The sequence below is a fragment of the Narcine bancroftii genome, chromosome 3 (genome assembly GCF_036971445.1).
Source record: "Narcine bancroftii isolate sNarBan1 chromosome 3, sNarBan1.hap1, whole genome shotgun sequence".
NCBI lineage: Eukaryota > Metazoa > Chordata > Chondrichthyes > Torpediniformes > Narcinidae > Narcine > Narcine bancroftii.
Window position 1 is genome coordinate 128625809 of NC_091471.1, and position 20291 is coordinate 128646099.

The window sequence follows — 20291 nt, forward strand, 5'->3', positions numbered from 1 at the left end:
CACGGGCAAATTATAAGGATTAATTTGCCTTTTCATGGACTTCCCTTGTGTTGCTGCTCGTTTCTTTATATCTTTCCAAGAACGAAAGAGGTGCGGAAGTGGTTGAGGCGTGGTAACAATAGAAGGTCCTGGAACAAGTGCAAATATCTGCTGGAATCTCTCATTTCTTTCTCCCTCTGGAAATTGAGTGAATGAGCTCAGCAGATACAAGTATCATGACTCAACAAACCCTGGAATATCTCCCGCCCCCCTCCCACCACCCCACTGCCATAACTATAACAAATAGCTCCTTTAGGCATTTACTGAAAATATACATATTAAATATGTCCTGTAGGATGCAATGGAAAATAACAGAAAATAAAACAGAAAGCCTTTTTAATTTTCTCCTGCAACGTTCTAATTAACATCACCTCGAGTAAACTGCAAATTATTCTCATTGCTGCAAAATACTCATTGATGTTGATTACTGAAGGCTGTTGTCATGTTAAAAACTAATACAGTGTCTTTGTGAAGTTCGAACTTGTTGTTTTAAATATTAATTTCATTGATTTGCAAGCAACTCGTCACATTTTTAATCATAGGGAGTGAGAGTGCTGAATGACCAAAGGAACTGTTCACACTAACCATCCAAGACTCTCATATTCACAAAACAATATTTATTTATTTGTATATATGAATTCTTGTTCCACATATGTATTGCTTGCCTGTATATGTGTTATATTTGGTTGTGTATCTGCGTGTTTTGCACCAGGGTTCGGAGAATGCTGTTTTGTCAGGTTGTACTTGTGCAATTAAATAACAATAAATTTGACTTGAATTTTGAATAAGATTGAGAAGCGTGGCAATTTGCTATAAATATTAATTTTCCTCTTTCCAAAGATAATAACTGTTCTACAAAGGACATAATCAATGAAAACCTTTGGGGAAATAGATTAAGAATCGCTACCATTATTAGTGTAGTGGAAACTAAATGAAGGCAGCAACATTCTCTATTGAAGATAGTACTTTGGAAAAATGCTAAGGCTGACTTGGCATCCACTTTTCATCTTCTTTACAAAAGCAGTAACCTCTGAATCTTATTATAAACTGTGATTTTCCCATTTAGTGAAGTTGGAATTTTTATGGAGAAGGAGCAGATGCTGCAAAATGGAAACATGGTACGAAGGTTGAAAATTTCATGAGAATTTCTTGAAAGAGAGAAAACACCTACACCAAAACGATGAGCCCCTTGGCAACCCAGACAAGGCTGCAAACAAGGAGGCTCAGGTCATAATGGTGTCTAAAGGATGGAGTGAAAATAGTGTATAAGAGCAGGTTGATAAATGGTGTGCAGGAGGTAGTGTGGTGATATAAAGGGATGTGATGTGTAAGAGACAGGGGAGAAGGTGTGTAAAAGATGGTGATATGGTGAAGAGCTCATATGCAGAAAGAAATGGGAGTTGGTGCAAAAGGTTGTATTGAATAGGTATGATGAAAGCAGTGTAGAGTGGTCAGTGAAAGGTGCAGGGTAGAGTGGTCAGTGAAAGGAAGCGTGGAGACAATATACAGATGGCAGTGTAGAATTATGTATGTATAAAAGAAGCATGAAGGTTGTTCATTCAAGCAGTTTTTAAAAGGTAGTGGGCAGCTGGTTATAAAAATCCACGTGAAAATTATATGTAACCAGTGACACAGAGATGGTGTGTAAGAGTAGAAATCGTGTAAATGGCAGTGTGAAGGGAGTTTTCAAAATTTGAAATGGAGAAATTGTGGTGATGGTAAGTAGAATAGGCAAGGAGGGTGTAGAAGCCAAAGTGGAGGTAGTGAAAAGAAGGTGCCATGCTGGAGATAGACCAGTGGTGGGACATAATAGTGGAAGGACCAAGTTTCAGTTCTGTAACCTCAGTCCAACATTAATGTAAATTGCCTGCTTCTGTGACTCCAGAATTCAAATCAGGACATTTTTGACTACATTAAGTTCAATGCAAGCTGGCCATTGTGTAATAGAATGGATGCCCATTGTTGCAGTGGAATTTATTATCAAAAGAATTACTAATGCTTTCACTAAAAAAGAATAAAGGTCACGCCTGCCATTAGGTAAGAAACCTGACTGTCATGTTTAATAAGCTTCTATTTAAGTACCCCCAAAATCTGAAATTCTCTCCATTAAATGCCTGAAGATAAGAAAGATGTATCACTCACAGTTCTGTGACATCCTTGGGGAGGCCCTTGGGCAAGACTTTGAGTCCCTTGTTACTGCAACGAACCACAGTGTCCAGGCAAGTACATTCTGCAGGGCAGCGGGAGAGGGGTGAACAACTGTTGTCATCATTTCCTGAAATGTGGGAGCGGAAAGGTTAACATGAGGCAAATAATTGCTTTCTTTAAACTTTAAAGATAGTTTGAAAGAACATCAAAACACAGAGAATCATTTAATGTAACAGATTCAAGCTGCTCACATTAACTCATGTTGTAGAATAGTGGCATTGTGTACCCAAATGAAAATTGCACTGAGATTTAAAGAATTATATATAGAAAAGAAATATCTGGCAGTGATTATATAAGCAACAATTTAATTGAGAAGTTCAGATGGTTTACATAGAGAATGCTGACTACCTGGCAGTGATTACAAAGCAATACTTTAATCTAGAAGTCATATGGAAACTGGTCCCATGGATCAGGTTTCTCTTTTACCCCTCGAAGACAAACAGGTAATAGTTAAGGATTGCTTCTTCAGATGAGGTCACATTAGCCAGAAAACTTGGAAATGCTTTCGCTTTGCATGAAGGAAACTAAACACTTCAAAAAAAAAAACTAGTGTGATGTGAAGTCCTTGGAACCTTTATAATGTAATCCAAAGTATTTATATAAATTTATTTTAAATTATATCTTGATGTATACATGTGATTGTTATGTCCTGAGTATTGTGTGTATATGTATATGTGCACGGTGGTCCAAACAATCACTGCTTCATCCAGCTGTAAATTTACAGTCAGATGATCATAAACATGAACTTGAAAAATATATTGCGGAGATGCCGTATCTGCCTCAACGGCATTGCTGCTGGTGGTGCAGACCCACGAGGAGCGGAGACACCGTCCAACTGCCCAGTTCGATCGGCTCTGCAGAGGAGTCAAATGGCATGTTAAACGAGACAATGGTAGTTTATTTAAAATGCTACAAACACTGGGTCTGCGCCAAGATGGTGGCGCCTATGTTTGGCAGAGGCTGCAGACTCTGGGGAAGCCAGAGGATTGGCGCAGGGCACCAGAAAACTGGGAGACGACCTCCCCATGTCCCCCACCGCTTGAGACGGAAAAGCAGAAGTGACAACCCTTACAATAGACTAAAGGAAATTTTCTGTAATATTGCACTTTCTGCTTTATTACATGACAATAAAATAATCTTGAATTTGACTTGCTGAAAATTGCAATTTTGCCACTTGTCTGGAATAATTCACATTGTTGAAGAGGGGACTCCACCAACAATGAATTAACTTAAAGAATACAAATAATTTTAAATGAACAATTAAAAGAGGAAAATTAATGTTATAATTTATAAATGTTATAGAATATTGATTTATTTTTTCCATTTCCCAGTTGGTTTTGTAATTAATTGGATGGCCCACTTTGGCCTTGTCCAGCTGGCAACAATGATGAAGCCCATCCCTTAGACGGATGAGTATCACATTTCCCTAGTTCTGGGATGTAGAACATCAAGAATTAAGAATGGCAATATGTTACTGAGGTCCAGGAAAACTTGGCACTAATAGGTACACTGGGAACCACAGAAAGGACAGACTGAGTTTAAAGAACCAATTTATTATGATTATTTATTATATAAAAAAAACTCTAGTTAGATTTTTTTATTGTAAGTAATTTTATTTCAACCAATATTACTGGCTCCACTGACTATTCCTGTGGAAACTGCAAATGTTTGGAAAAGGACCAACTACAGAGGAATGCTGGGTAGAGTTAGAGTCATGGTCAGTGCCATTGTTCAAGATAGAAATGTCATCTACTTGAGGGTTTAAGGTGAGAGGAGGAAAGGTTAAAGGGGATTCAGGCTTTTTTTTTGATTACACAGAGTGGTAGATGCCTGGAACATGCTGCTAGTAAAGGTGTTGGAAACAGATAATATAGTAATGTTTAAGAGTAATTTAACTTGGCACATGAACAGGCAGAGAACAGATGGATACAGATAATTTCCATGCAGAAAAGATTATGGTCTGGGCAAAGATGCTGTTCCAATATTGTACTTTTCTACTGTCTTGTACAGGGTCATATTACAGAGACAGGCCCTTCAGCTACATTCTGTATTGACCCAACCACCAAGTTGCACTAATCCTCAACTAATCTGACTTTTTATTCCTCTGTACAACTCCATCCAGAATCCAAGACTTACACATAAAGGGCATCATACAGTGGCCAATTAAACTACCCATGGACCCTAATCTAAGATGTGGCTGGTAGCCAGAAAAATTTCAGGTGGTTAAAGGTAGAACATGCAATCTCCACAAAGACAGCAATGTCCCTGTGTATTTGGCTAGATGTTTACCTGACAGAATTTGCACACGGAAACCTGCAGTGAGATGAAGTCGGACTTCAGTCTGACAAATAACTGTTGCCTGTAGAATATCCTCTATTTACATGAATAAGATATCTGAGTATCTTAGAACAGTTCTAAATGCAATGTGTTAGGTGTTGAGGGCCAATAAAGACATTCCAAGGAAGAGTGAGAGGCGCACAACCTGGTTGGTCACACCTGCCAAGAACTACCATTAAGTTATGAAGGTTTTGACACACCTTTCCAGCAACAGCCAAGATCTGGATAATCCAGGAAATACATGCAGAGCTGTGCCACTGGCTGAAAAGGCATCATGCAGGACCTAACAAGCACATCATGCTGTATCTTGAAACTCAGCTCATAAATTTTAAATTTAGACATACAGCACGGTAACAGGCCAATCTGACCCACGAGGCTGTGACAACAAAATACACACAATTGATCAGGTATGTTTTGGAGTGTGAGAGGAAACCCGACCACCTGGAGGAAATCCACTCAGACAAATCCACACAGACACGTGGAGAATGTATCAACTCCTCACAGATAATGCCAGATTCGAACCTGGGTTGCTGGTGCTGTGATAGAATTGCGCTAACCGCTACACTAACCATTGCCATCCCTTATTTTACAAGCACAGTGCAAAACAGAGAGATGTGAATCATACCTTGGTAGTTTGGTATTTTAAAGAATAATGGAAGGCATTGACAGGACATATCCTTCCTGCAAGGGCTGTATGCAGAAAACCCTTCACTTCAGCTGTGACACAAGGCCCTTTCAAACTGCCGTGTAAAATGGGGATATCTGGGTAATTAGAAAGGATCTGACCCGGTCAACCCCCTCAGAATCCAACCGGGTCTCTGACCTACCTCAGAGGTCGTCAGGGAACCCAGTTAAACTTACCTAGGTCACGTCCACAGGCGATTTGAAAATGAAAATGCTCCGGAGTGTATGTGACGCATCATTGTGGGGGTGGGAATTCCCACTGCCCCCACCCCCGATTGGCAATTTAATGGGTCGATTCCCCTGCAATTTAAAAGGTGCTTCTAGCACTTTTACCCCAGTAATCACAGCCGGGTCCCAGGAGGGCTACCCAGGTGCTGCAATTTAAAAGAGGCTAATGAAAAAAGTGCAACTCCAAGCTGAAGCCCAGGTTTCATGCTGTCTATGGTTGCATGTTGGGTCTACTTGATCTATACTTCTTTCTTTTTTCAAATCTGGTTCAACCTTGACAATGGCCAGTAATAGTTGCCATATCTTCTCAGCCTCAGCAAAGCTTCTTAAATCTTGTTTCTTTCCAATTCAATGCACACCTCATGTTAAAGTTCATCAAAAACTTCCACAGATGTGTTGTGGAAAATGAGCTGATTGGCTGCATCACAACCTGTCACCAATACCTCTGAACAGAAAGCCCTACAAAAGGTAGTGGACTCAGCCAAGTACATCACAAACATAACTCTCCCCACCATCAGCGAAATCTATATGGAAAGCTGCCAATGGAGAGCAACAGCAATCAAGGATCCACACCACCGGGGACATACTCTGATCTCGCTGCTGCCATCAGGAAAAAGGTATAGGATCAGATTTCAGATTTATTGTCAGAGTACATATATGACATCACATACATTTCTTTTCCCTGCGGGCGAGACAGAATTATCACTAATTGAGAGTGGAAGGAAAACTGTACATAATGTACACATGTAAATAAATATAAACAACTGACTGTGTAACGCAGAGAGGATAAAAACAAATAATAAAGCGCACAAATAAAAGTCCTTAAATGAGTCCTTAAATATGTTTATTGTAGAGGAGTCTGATGATGGAGGGGAGCAGCTGTTCCTGAACTTGGTGGTGCCAGTCTTGTGGCACCTTGACCTCTTTCCTGATGGTAGCAACGAGAACAGAGAATGTGCTGGGTGGTGTTAATCCTTGATAATTGCTGCTGATCCCTGATGGCAGCGTCACCTGTGGATGTTCTCATTGGTGGGGAGGGTTTTGCCTGTGAGGTCCTGGGCTATGTCCTCCACCTTTTGCAGGGCTTTACGCTCGGGCATATTGGTGCCCCCATACCTGACCGTGATGCTGCTGGTCAGGACACTTTCCACCACACATCTGTAGAAATTTTCCAAGCTTTCTGATGTCAAACAAATCCTCTGCAAATTCCTGAGGAAGTAGTGGTGGTGACCTGCTTTCTTCATGATGCCATTAGCATGTTGTGTCCAAGAAAGATCCTCTGAGATAGAAAATCCCATGAACTTAAACTTTCTCACCCTCTCCAGCTCTGATCTGCCAATAATCACTGGAGCGTACACATGTGGTTTACCCTTCCTGAAGTCAACAATCAGCTCCTGGGTTTCGGTGACATTAAGTGCGAGCTTCTTGTTGGTGCATCATTCAGCCAAGTTTTCAATTTCCCTCCTGTATGCTGACTCATTGCCCTTTTTAGACAACCCACTACCGTGGTATTATCAGTGAATTTGTAGATGGTGTTATTGTCATACCGAGCCACACATTCATGGCGTAAAGCGAGCAGATTAGGGGTGCTAGAAATCCAGCCCTGTGGTGCTTCAGAACTGATAGAGATTGTAGAAGGAGATGCTCTTACCGATCCTCACTGATTGTGGTCCAGAGGTGAGGAAATCCATGATCCAATTACACAGCGAGGTTTTGAGTCCCAGGTATTGGAGTTTGTTGATCAGTTTTGAGGGGATGATGATGTTAAATGCTGAACTGCAGTCAATAAAGAGCATCCTGTTGTATGCAGCTTGGCTGTCCTTTTGTTCCAGTGATATGTGTAGAGCCAATGAGATGGCATCCACCATAGACCTGTTGCTACCATAGACAAATTGGAACGAATCCATGTCACCGCTCAGACATGAGCTGATATACTTCAATACTAGCCTTTCAAAACACTTCATCACTGTTAATGTGAGTGCCACTTGTCAATAGGCTTAGGTACGATTGACGCCTACTTGAAAAAGGTGGATACCACACCCTGCCGGAGCAAGATGTTGAACATATCTGTAATTACTTTGGTGGGTTGGTCAGCATAGATTTTTAATACTTGGCCAAGTTCTTCGTCTGGACCGGATGCTTTCCTCGGTGCCACAAGACTCGCACCACCAGGTTCTGGAACAGTTCCTACCCTCCACCGTCTGACTCCTAAACAACAAATTCAATGAGAGATTCAATTAACTCTTTGGACTCTGGCCATTTTTAACCTTTCATAATTTATACTCTGGACTAGATCCATGGATAAACTATGGTACAAAAGGTTAAAAATCAGTAGGAACCAGCTGGTGGGTATGTATAAAATCTTGTCTCAGGAAACAGGAGCTGGAGTATTCCTTTAAAACCAGGACATGGTGATTATGTGGTTGTTGGTAGCCCCTGAAAAGAGGGACACAGAGTCCAAAGGATTAAAAACTCTTAGTTTGCACGTTATTTTTTTATTGAATATTTATTTTTATTGCACAGTCAGCCTGTTTACATTTCTCTCCTTTGTATATGAATCTTTTCTTGAATACAGTATTTTGTGCTACCAATAAATAGAAATTCTGCCTGGCCTGCAGGAAAAAGAATCTCAGGATTGTATATGATGTCATGTATATATGTTCTGGCAATAAATCTGAACTTTGAACTGAAGTTAACTTGCATGCAATTTTCCATTTTTACCCCATTCATAGAATTATTACAGGAGGGGAGGAAGCCACTTGACCCATGAAATATAGAAGACCTTCCAGCTATTCTGATGGTGTGGTTATCAGCTTCCATTACTACTCTTGGCAATTTATCCCAAACCAGCATTCGACACTGCATAAACTCTGCAATGGTCTAAAATAAGACGACTGGAAAATAGACTACCAGCTCATTACCATACATTTTCTACTCAGCTAAATAGCTCCACTGCTAAACCATCTCATGAATCTGCGCTCACCACAAGGTGGTCTGATTAGCTGAACAAGTAAATTTAAAGGCATACACACTTCATTTCAATCAATCTGAACAAGGCCAGTTACCTTTCTAATCAAATCTATGGTAACAGTAGAACATAGAACAATACTGGACACAACAATCTCTTCTGCCATGATGCCTGTGCCGATCACGATGCCAATTTAAACTAATCCCATCTGCCCGCACAAGATCTCTATCTCTCCATTCCCTGCCTACTCAAGTGTCAGGCTAAAACATCTCTTTAACGTTGCAACCATATCTGCTTTCACTAATTCCTCTGGCAGTGCGTTCCAAGCACCTACCACTCTCTGTATTTAAAGCTTGCCTTGCAAATCTCCCTGAAGGTTTCCCCCCTCCACCTTCAATCAATGCAGATACTATCTGAAATTTAAACATTGAGAAAAACACTCTGACCATCAACTCCATCTGTGCCTCTTATAATTTTATACACTTCTCTCAAGTTTCCCTTCTGCTTCTCAAGCTCCTGAGAAAACAAGTTTGTCCTAGCTCTCCTTATAGCTCATGCTCTCTAATCCAGAAATTGTGGATCAAAAACTTTGGCAAAACAAAGCCAAGCTTTTCAGCTGCAGAAGAACAGTTAAATAAACCATCATCTTCTATTTAGTCAACTTGACAACAATCAAATTGACATTCACTGAGATGCCCATTGACATTTCTGTGATTGCGTGAAAAAGCTTTCATGGGAAGAAAAAGCTTTCTGTCTCTGAAATATGCTTGAAAATTCATCCTTCAACAAGAGTGGAGTTTTCATTAGTGTCAGGGGGCAGCTCTCATAGTGTAAATTCTGGATTTTAATGTATGCTGCTTCCTGGATCAGGTAACCTTCTGCCTCCCCCCACCTCCCCTCCATTCCCTTGATCAGGTAACCTTCTCCCACTTATCTTTCCCCCTCCCCCATTCCGCTTCCTGGAACATGCACCCATCCCTCCCCTCAAAATCCCTCCCCAAGCTTCCTGGAACAGGTACCTGTCCTACCCTATCACCCTTCTTTTCCTGGAGAAGGTACCCACACCTCCTCTCCTCTGCTCTGCTTCTTGGAATAGGTAACCTACCCACTGCCACCTCACCAACTCCCCTGGTCTAATCAGCAATAACGCATACAGTCCATCATTGAGTGCGAGTGTGTGAGACTCAGATTAAATTAGAACTGGCCCAGATCCAATTGCACAAGGAGGTAATATAAATACAGCAGGAATGACTGCTTGAAAACAATTTCTTGACAGAAACTCCACTTTATCAAGTTGGAGAAAATAACATTTTTATATAGTTGACATTGAAAAGAGAAAATCTCGCAGCTGCAGTTGCCAAATACAATGCAAAAAATAATTTGTAAACATAGTGACCCCCACAAAACAATAGAAATGTGACATGAGGTGGGCAAGTGAGATTTACATGATAATGCTCAGTGTCTTGTGTTCAACCATAATCGCAGGCAGGGCAAAATCTTATTTCTAATAAGTGCTTCGTACAAGAGATCTAGACCAAAATGAAAAGTCAGCAAACAACTTCAATTACATATGTAAATTGCAATAGGTACAGGGAAAAAAAACTTTAAATGTTGTACCACTTCAGTCATCAATTAAAAAGGTTGAACAGATTATGATTAAGAGCCAGTGCCTGAAAACTTAGGGTTGGATTCTCTGACTCCGTTCTCTGGGCAGTGGTAGAAACAACAGAGCACTGGCATGGGGGAGAATTCTGAACAGCATGAACCTGTGATTTTCTAACTGGGGCTCTCTCTCATAAGCCCTGATCCTTGCTGATTGAGCAATCAGTTATTTGTTAGCCTATTGTCAAATTAACCATTAGTCAGCACATGCTTGTGCCAAGGTTTTGAAAGATCTATCCAAGAAGCCCCAAAATTTTACTCTTTCTCCACAGCCTTGTTTTTTTCTTTGCTTTCTAAATAGATAAATTCAATTCACTTCTGCAAGTGACCACAGAATCAGCCTCCACCATCCTTTCAGGGAATGCAATCCTAATTGTAACAGTTTCCTGATGGAAAAAAAATCCCTCACGCTGACCTTAATTCTTTTGCCAATTATTTTAAATCTGTATCCTCTGGCCACCAACCCTCTGGCCAGTGTAAACAGCTTCAACATGTTGGGTATTTGAAGTACTTTGTTTCATTTAAAAACTCTTTTTACAATCTTTAATGTAAATTTTCTATTAGTGCCATATTGAGGTTCCCTACATGACAGGATAGAACATTACATTAAAGGAGCATAGTTTGCAAGCCATTATTTTTCTACTGAATCTCTTGAAATAATGCCAATCCAATTATCATATTGTATCAGAAGCTCTTGCTCAGCAGGAGGAAGGGTTAGTTGTAGGAAATTTCAAGTCACCGTCAACCCTTTCAGATATAAGTGGTTTGTTGTGATATCATTCCCAACAGGGTCTTGACAAAAATGATTCAATGGATCTAACTCTTTAAATCTAGTAAATGTGATGTGCATGGCCTTGATCACTGTGTTCAGTCAAAAAGCATTATGCATGGTAGTGTATGTTATAAACAATGTTTACATTGTGGATTTGGCTTCTTATTCTGCTGGGCGTGGGTGGGCATTTGTGTGCGTCGGGGAGAGATGTCAGGACAATTAGCTTTGCAGGAATGAGGATGAGGTGCAGGGGAACATCAGGAAGCTTAGGAGTGGATAAGCCAACCATAACTGCAATGGAATAACATGACATTGCATAACAGCAGAGAGGCTGGAACATGATCCTGGATTTCAGTTTGTTTTCAAGCCATGTCCACGGGAGAATTCCCCACAAGATTTAGCAATATGTAGTGTTAAGGCTTCCCTTTTACAACATCAGTTATTCACCAGTATCAGTGCACAAAGATTCCCAGTGTATGGTGAAACTGAAGAAACCAAGGGAGAGAGTGCACAGGGAGAGAGAAAAAAAAGCCCACAGCCAGCAAGTTAGAAAGGAAAAACACGTTTCCTAGCTAATATTTTGAAGGTTTTAAAGAGCACTAAATAAAGATTGGACCACATAAATAAGATAAAGAAAGAACCTGAAATATCATTAGTAAACATTAAAATTTTAAAAAACTATCGATATATTTTCACTTTTTATAAACATTATATTTAGAACTATTCCTGTGAAAGAATAAACTTGGTTGGAAAACACAATCTGGACTCTTAAGAAGAGCTCTGCAGCACCTAAGCGGTCTGATCTTGGAAGCTAAGCAGGCTCAGGACTGGTTGGTACTTGGAGGGGAGACCACCTCGGAACACCAGGTGCTGTGGGTTTCTGTGAGGGGCACTGAACGAAGTGGGGACTCTCTGTCTGACTTACAGTGGACAAAAGTTAAAGCATTTCATGTATGTTACATTCTAAATGTAGTATTATGTGACAATAATAGAAATAATTTCCAGGGGACCTCAACAGGTCAGGCAGCATCCGTGGGTAGAAATAGTCAGTTTACATTTCTGGTCTGGACCCTTTATCAAGAGTAGAGGGTAGGGTTGATATTATGTATATAAAGGGGACAGGAAGCTGGGGGAGGAGCCCAAATTTGATAGGACAGATTGTGTTAAAGGTGGAGACAGGTAGAGGAAGAAATGGGGAATTCTTTAAAAACTAGAGTTGGTAAAGAAGAAGTGAAAATAGTGGGTTTCAATGGGGTAGGGGGGTCACCCAAAATTAGAACATTAGCCATTAGGTTTAAGGCTGTCCAGGAGAAATATGGTCAGTCCTTAAGTTTATGGTTGGTCCACCTCCCACCCCACAGAGCACTATTCTGGACATACAAGGAACCGGTTTCTTCCATGACCAGTACACTCATGCTCCTTCCTCATCCTACTGTTCGCTCTCAATTATAAAACACCAAATACAACATGGCAGCCACCAAGGCTGGGACTTGTGTGACCAACTTGCCACTAATTTATTTTGACGCATTGGCCACTCCTGCCATAGGTTCTATTTTGCATAGATACGCCTGTGCCCCTCCCTCCCAATCACAGTTACCCTAATGTCCCTCTATTAGATTCGTTCTGACACTGTCTCTGAATACAGGGGATTTTATGGAAGCAGGTGTGGGATGGAGGATGGGGAGAGGGGGATAGTGGCTGCTGGGGGGAAAGTACCATGAAGAACATTAGGATATTTGATCGTTTTTTGGTGACCTCCGGCACCTAAAAAATTAGCACTGCACCCCTGCCCTCACCTCTATCCAGGGCCATTAACAGACTTTCCAGGTGAGGCAGAGTTTTACAAGCTCATCATTCAACCTAACCTACTGCGTTCAGAGAACTCGGCGTGGCCTCCTCTACATTAGTGAGACTAAAGGCCTGATTGGGTGAGTGCTTTGTTTGTGGGTCCAAACAAAAGCTTGTTGGAGCTAACCACTTTAACTCCTCCAAACCATTCCTTCAAAGACATATCTGCTCTTGGCCTCATCCATTAGTTAGGGTGAGGCTAAATATAAACTTGAGGTTCAACACATTCCTCTTGGAAATCTTAATCCTAATAGCATGAACAGTGATTTTTTTTTCTAATTTAAAGTAAACCCTCCCCCCATCTTCATCTGATCCCATTGTTTTCATTTCTTCATTACCTACTCGTGTAAAAAAAAAAGAAAAAATCTCCCTCTCTCTGACTTTTATTTTCCCCACTTTCCCCCCCCCTTCCTGTCTCTTCACTTCTCACACTTTCTGTACCCTATCACCTGTGGGCCCCTTGCCCAGCTTCATTCCCTCTTCCTAAACATGTCACCTCCCTCCCTCCAGACGTGATAAAGGGACCAGACTTGAAACATTGACTGACCATTTCTATACGGAGATGCTGACCTGCTCAGGTCTTCCACCAAAACTTTGTCTTCACGCAAATCTAATTGTTCAGCGCAAGAGGGCTGCTACTCAGCAGTTATGTCTTGAAGATGCCAAGATTTCATGCAATAAGGTGTAAAACTTGCAGGTTATTTTATAGCAAAGCTCTAGTAAACATTTGAAATATTCATCATTTCAATAGGTTTTTATCCCCCTTAATTGCACAGGGCAAACCTGCAACAATAATGCAGCTTCGGGAAGAGGGCTAAAGCAGCGTTAGATTACACGTGGGAACTTTCTAATGTTGCTACCACTTTCATGTTGCAAAATCTGGGCCATTGAGCCAGAGATTACAGAATACAATGCTTCGGTTTCACTGGGGGCATTTTGACCTTTTTTGGCTTTCAGAAACATGATCAGATTAGGCAGAATTAATGTTTCATACAGCACCTTATTTGGTTCTCCTTCCAAGTTAGCCACCTGGCAGATGGATCACCATAACTGGAAGAGTTTATGTGGCAAAAATGGGTTTAACCTTACTAAAATTAAATTGGGAACAATTGTGAATCATCTTAATCTTCATACTGCATTGGTGCTTGAGTTAATTTTATCAGATATAGATGAATAATCATTTTGATTTGCTTTTTTTTAAAATGTAGAGATACAGGACGGTAACAGGCACTCCCAGTTCACGATCCCATGCTGCCCAAATACAGCAACTAACTGTTAAATCACATACATTGTTGAAGGGTGGGAGGAAACCAGAACACATGGAGGAAATCCACATCATGGGAAGAAAGTACAAACTCTTTAGAGAGAGCGCTGGATTCGAACCCAGGTTACTGGCACTATTATAGCATTGCACTAAATGCCATGTTCACTGTGCTGCCCATTTCTTTAAAAAGAGTTTCAAGGAATCAGTTTGATGTGAAAAAGGAGCTGTGGCAGTTCATTGCAGATATTGGAATGGAAATAACAATTTGACAGGGACTAGTCAATTATCCTGGTTTCTTTTAAACATTTTGCACAGTAACAGGCCCTTTTAGCCCAAAACCCCCTGCTACCCTATTACACCCAATTGACCTACAACCCAGTACATTTTGAATGGTGGGAGGAAACCAGAGCCCCTGGAGAAAATCCACACAGACACTGGGAGAATGTACAAACTCCTTACAGACAGCGCCAAATTCAAAACCCAATCCCGATCGCTGCCGCTGTAACAGTGTTGCGCTAACCGCTATGCTAACTGTGCTGTGCCAACCTAAAGAAATCTTAATAATGACTGGAATATCACCCCCAATGCACATTGCCCTCAAGGTGATGGGAAGGAGACAACTGTCCATCTCTTTGCAGACTGCAGATTGCAAAGAGGCTGTGGAGAAGGATGCAAGTGGCCTTGTCAAGGTTCACCCCACCAACAGTGTAACAAAGGACTCTTTATTTTACAGGTTATTTCTGGGGATGCTCGCAGAGACAAACATCCAGTACTGCGCAACTTGATGATCTTCCAGATGCTCTTTGGTCTGCCCGAAACTCGTTGGTCTTCCAGCACAGCTAGATGTCAGTGAGGGAGTGCTGCCAACTGGCACATTCCAGACTGCATAAGTACGCTTTGAGGAACATACTCTGGTTTGGCTCAGCCAGTGTAAGAGCTCTGTGGCAAAAGATAACAGTGTAGAGACCCTCTGGTCCCAAACATTGAGGGCCTCAAACAAATAATGGGTAGTAAACAAGGGGCCATATTAGTGGCAACTGTGCTATGTAACAAAATTAATAGTTAATAATATAATGCCCTATATGACACTAAGAATGTGAAAAAAAGATTTGCACTGTTTTACTTTGTATATATTTTTTGATGAGAATAGATTTAATTTTGGAATAAAATGTGGGAAGACTGGAGATAGAAGTGGCAATGGGAATTATTATTTGACCCTTGCTATTTAAAATAAAATAGCTTTGATGGCTGATTCAGAGTTGTTGGGGTTATCGGCAAAAGGACTAGAGTTTATGGGTAGGTCCTGAAGCAAGCGCTTGGGAATGAGTTTTGATGGAGGAAGCAACTAATCATTTACAGCAAGAAATGGTGATGTTTTAAGTAAGAGAAGGCACAGCAGTAAATTGCCAGGAAATGTTACAATTCAAAATGTGCATGTACATGCAAGATGTAGGTTTGAACATTTCAGCACTTTCCAGCAAAAGATTTTTTTTTATTTTTATTTTGAAAAAGACACTGGGGAGATTAGATCCGGAGGTCTGTGCCAGTCTGCTGGCCTTCTTTTGCCAACTCAACTCTGCCTGCTCTTAAGCAGGCAGAGTTAAGTAGAGTAGAGTTTCTTCAAACAAAAGAAGGAATGAGAAAGGTGGACAAATAATTGAGAATGAAATTCTGCAGTTAAATCAAGCGCCAAACTGGCTGGTGTAGCTCGAGCCTACAGATTCAAAGGCAAACGGCAATAAGGAGTGAATTCAGGGGAAAATCAGCTAATGATCTTCCAATTAAATGGTGGCTACTGATAAAGGTGTGTGAAAGAAACAGATGATCTAAGATGGTCTCCTGCCTCCCTCTATGAAGCCTTGTGTTTTTGCCCATTTTCACATCAGTGCACCTGGAAAACAGATGCCCAGTAATAGTAAAATGCACTTGGGAATTAGTCATCCACAATCCAGATACATTTTAGATGCATGGATTTTGTGGAAATCGATTTTCCCTTGCCCTTGGTGAAAAATAATTATCATGTTATCCTGAGGGAAAGCTACTACAGCTTTCAAAGCACAGTCAAAGCACAGTAACAAACTGCATCTAATGTTTTATTCATGATGCTAAATTAATGCAGGTTGATGTTTAAGATGAGCTTTCCAGGAAATCACAACACTAAAAACACATATCGACACGCATGAGCAGTGTGTGACAGGAAAGACAGGTGCGAATAAAGAAAAATACAGCTCTGCAGATTGTTCTCAGACATAGCACACTGCATGAGATGCTCACATGCATAAGAATTGAGTTACTTGCATCAACACAAAACACTCAATTCACTGTGTTATGTACATGTGCTTGCAGAGAGAAACTCCACTCAGCTTAAATGGTGATTATATCAGTTGTACTCTTGCTTTTCACATAATGAATTGGTCTCCACACCTCCAAGGGTTTAAGTGCAAACTGTAAAATGTAACTACATTTCCAGAAACAGGTGAAGTATGCGTTCTTTGTTGGTCAAGAGCAAAAAATTCAGACTATGAACTGTATGTTAAAAAGCTGTTGTACATTGAAACTTGAAAAATGATTCAGTCTCAGCAACTACGGAATCATAGATGAGCTCACTGCATTGCCGTCAATAATAATGTAATCCTAATTATCAATTAATAGGCCACAAAGGTTGAGCAGTGAGCTGCTGGAGGAACTCAATGGGTCATGTTTAGCATCTTGGCGCCTCACAGTTCGGCGGGCAGCAACCTCCTTTGAAGAAGACCGCAGAGCCCACCTCACTGACAAAAGACAAAGGAGGAAAAACCCAACACCCAACCCCAACCAACCAATTTTCCGCTGCAACCGTGTCTGCCTGTCCCGCATCGGACTTGTCAGCCACAATCGAGCCTGCAGCTGACGTGGACTTTTACCCCCTCAATAAATCTTCATCCGCGAAGCCAAGCCAAAGAAGATATTCTCAACAATACTTTGTGCTTTGGGCCACACCTGTTTTTTTGAGTCTCACTAAAGTGTCCCGACGCAAAATGCTGACTTCCCGAAATGCTGGATTGCCTCTCTCTGTGGACGCTGCCTCCTCACCTGCTGTGGTTCCTCCAGTTTGTCACTATTTGCTCAAGATTCCAGCATCTCTAGCACTTATGCATTTTTCATTGAACTGGTGAACTCTCCAAGGTGCAGACCTTCCCAGAGTGTGCTGAAGACCACCTGAGCAATTAATTTGGGGGAAGCAGGGAATAATGTGGAGGGAACTGAGGGGAGATACAGGGAGGGGTTTGAAGGTTCTATTACATTGTATCTGTTTCACTAAAATATTTGTTTTATGGCTCAGAATTTTTTTTCTCTGAGTATTAGGACTAAATTCAATTGGGGAAATCTTACAGTGCTTTGCAAAAATCAATTGCAAAATTGAACTCTTTGCTGGTCTGGCCTTTGGTTTTACAAACAGCCTTCTGTTCACAATCTGGCACTTGCTTCCTTGTTAAATGTTGGTACTTCCCATGGGCCTACCCCTACTGACATAGTGAGGTATCGGAATGTGGCTTGCCCGATCATAGCCTTGTCCCAAAGCTGAGTTGCCCACTTTCTGAACAGAAATGGTGTTAAATATTAGGATCCATGGCTGTGGCTGTTGGTTAGTAGGACAAACTAGAAATAAATGGCGGCACTGCCAGAGCTACTATGACACCAGCGCTGCAGCTGGTGCAGACCTGGGGAAAGTGGAGAGTGGAGGCACAGCGCTGCTCTGAAGAGTTCAACCACCCAGTCCTAATGCCGGCAGTTCTGTACTGGCTTTAAATAGCCTATTAAAGGAGCTGATGGTGTTTGTAAGGAAAATCTTGCAACCGCCAAGGTCCGTGCCCAAGATGGTGGCACCTGTGTTAGCAGTGGCCTCGAGGGGGTTGCAGACTCAGGAGGAGAAAAAGACCAGCACGGTAAAGAGCACCCTCCTACAAGATGGTGACCACTGTGGCAGTCCAAAGAGAAGCTTAGCGACTGAAGGGCCCACATAAACTGTGGGAGGTATGATCGGGGAACTTGCACGGACTGTAGAGTACTGGAGACTGGCTTGTGGAAACTAGTTATTGGAGCTGGGATTCAAGAGGATGAGGAGGGCAAGAAGGACTCCCGAAGGGCCTCAGCTGCTGAAATCTTCCTGATAGATTTGGAGGTTTGGATCTTGAGCTTGGATTGCCTAGTGGATCGAACAGGAGTCTGTGTAGCTGCAGAACCTGTAGGATTGCTGGAGGCGAATCCATGGACACTCAGCGACTCTGAAAGGATTCTGTTTTGCTTTTATTTCTCTCTTACTGTAAGGGGCGCAGGGCAACACTAATGGCGAATATTAGTCTGCCTTACACCAGGCTGAAAGCAATTTCGTGTAATATTACTTGACAACAAAGGACTCTTAAATTTTGAATGATCAGGCTCACTGTGATCAACTTCTTGGCTGTTGATGCTGACATGAATCATTGCCACCTGTTTCATGAGTTGTCAAGAATTTTGAGATTAAACATGGTCAAGATACATCTAGGAGACTTACCATCATCACATGTAAAGTCCTGGATTGCTACATCTTGGATAGGAATTTCTTTCAAGAAATAGGGCTTTTGGCAGCGAGGGTTCCCAGTGACAATGCGCCTCTTTCTCAACCACTCACCCAACCAGGCTAAGTAACAATTGCAGTTAAAAGGGTTTGCCAGAAGATTTCTAGAGAGACCAGCAAATATTATTAATTGAGATAAGGGCCTTAAATTTAAGTTATGAAACATTATCAATTCAACAACATGAACATTTAATCCAAAAAGTTGGTCTTCAATATACCCCATGCTTTAACCTAAAATCTCATGGACATTGTAATAAAAAATAAGAGAAAGCTTATTTGAAATAGTATGCAGAGCATTGCTGATCTAAACTCACTGATGACCAATAGAACTGTCCGAAGTGCAGTCAAATATCAGTGTAACTAACAAATTCATTCAGACAAGAATGACCAGAATAATTTGCATCTCAGAATTATCTAGTGAAATGTACAAGTTGATAATGACCCTCTACAGCAGGGGTGTCAAACTCAAATCACAGAGGGGCAAAATTAAAAACTTGGACTAAGTCGTGGGCCAAACTAAATATTTATTGAAAATTTTCAACAACATCTGCATGTTTTCTCTTCTTACAACATATGTAATGTTAAACTTTTTCATATTAAAATAAATGTTTAATAATAGTTTTGGTTAAACTCTTTCCAGAAGAAGCATTAACAAATGAGAAATAAAATATTCAATAAATAATATTTCTCTATAGCCTTTAAGCTCCTTTTAAATGTATTTTTTTTCACAAGCCAACAAGTCAAAAAAATAACAACTTGCTTCAATGACAAACAGGTTTGTCTTTTAAAATGATGAACATATAGTCTGCCTCCCACCTGTCTTGAAAGGTCCTGTTTTCTGTCTTTCGTTTGGCCATTTTTCGTAAGAGGTTTATTACATGTGAGTTGGGCGACAGGTCACAGATGCTAATGAAAGTAAAGAGAGGAGGTGGGGGCGATTAGCGGGCTGACGGGCCGGCGCCAATGCATTTGCAAAGCATTCTGGGATTTGCTGTGCATGCGCTATACTGGTGCAGCGGCCAACGGGCCAGCTCTAATACATATTTGATATGATCTTGCGGGCTAAATATAATTATATCATGGGCCAAATTTGGCCCGCGGGCCTGAGTTTGACATGTGTGCTCTACACCATAGTTTATAATTCAAGATCAAAAATAGATACTCATAAGGTGAACTTCCTATGCACTGGATGAATCTGCCTGAATAGGGATTGCTTACATTAATTTTTTTCTGCAGCAGTAACAATGAGAACTCAACCACTCCTTTTGCATTAAGAAATAAAGACACACAGATCAAGTTGAGACTAGTGATTGTTAAAAAAACTGTTGAAGAAACGATCAATCAGGAAGTAGTGATTAAGTGGCACTAAACTAGGGTTTAAAGGCTTGCAGATTGCAGACAGAACAGAAAATGAATGGGCACAGGACCTCCTGTATTTCTATGTAGTGTCAGAAAGAATGAACTGGCTAAGTGGGAAATGAATCATGGTTTCATCATGGTGAACTTCCAGAGGGGATGAAGTGGATGTTTAGAGTTCAGAAGAAACAAGACATGAACATTCAGAATAGCATTCAAGAGAAGTTAGATAAATAAAATAAGAAAGCTGAAGGAGAAAAGCTGGAAACTGAATGCAGAAGAGAGGGTTCCACTTAGTTGATACTTTGTTAGCTTACCCAAATAATCC

General features: G+C 41.0%; 1 protein-coding gene across 2 annotated transcripts in view; it reads right to left on the reverse strand.

Moving 5' to 3' along the window:
• Positions 1–20291, reverse strand: part of slit2 (slit homolog 2 (Drosophila)) — a 509410-nt gene that overhangs the window by 73966 nt on the left and 415153 nt on the right. For both annotated transcript variants that reach the window (XM_069925076.1, XM_069925074.1), the window contains 2 exons: positions 18545–18711; positions 2182–2314 (listed from right to left, as the gene is read on the reverse strand). In XM_069925076.1, the coding sequence (XP_069781177.1) occupies positions 2182–2314; positions 18545–18711 (300 nt within the window). The remainder of the gene's footprint in view (positions 1–2181; positions 2315–18544; positions 18712–20291) is intronic.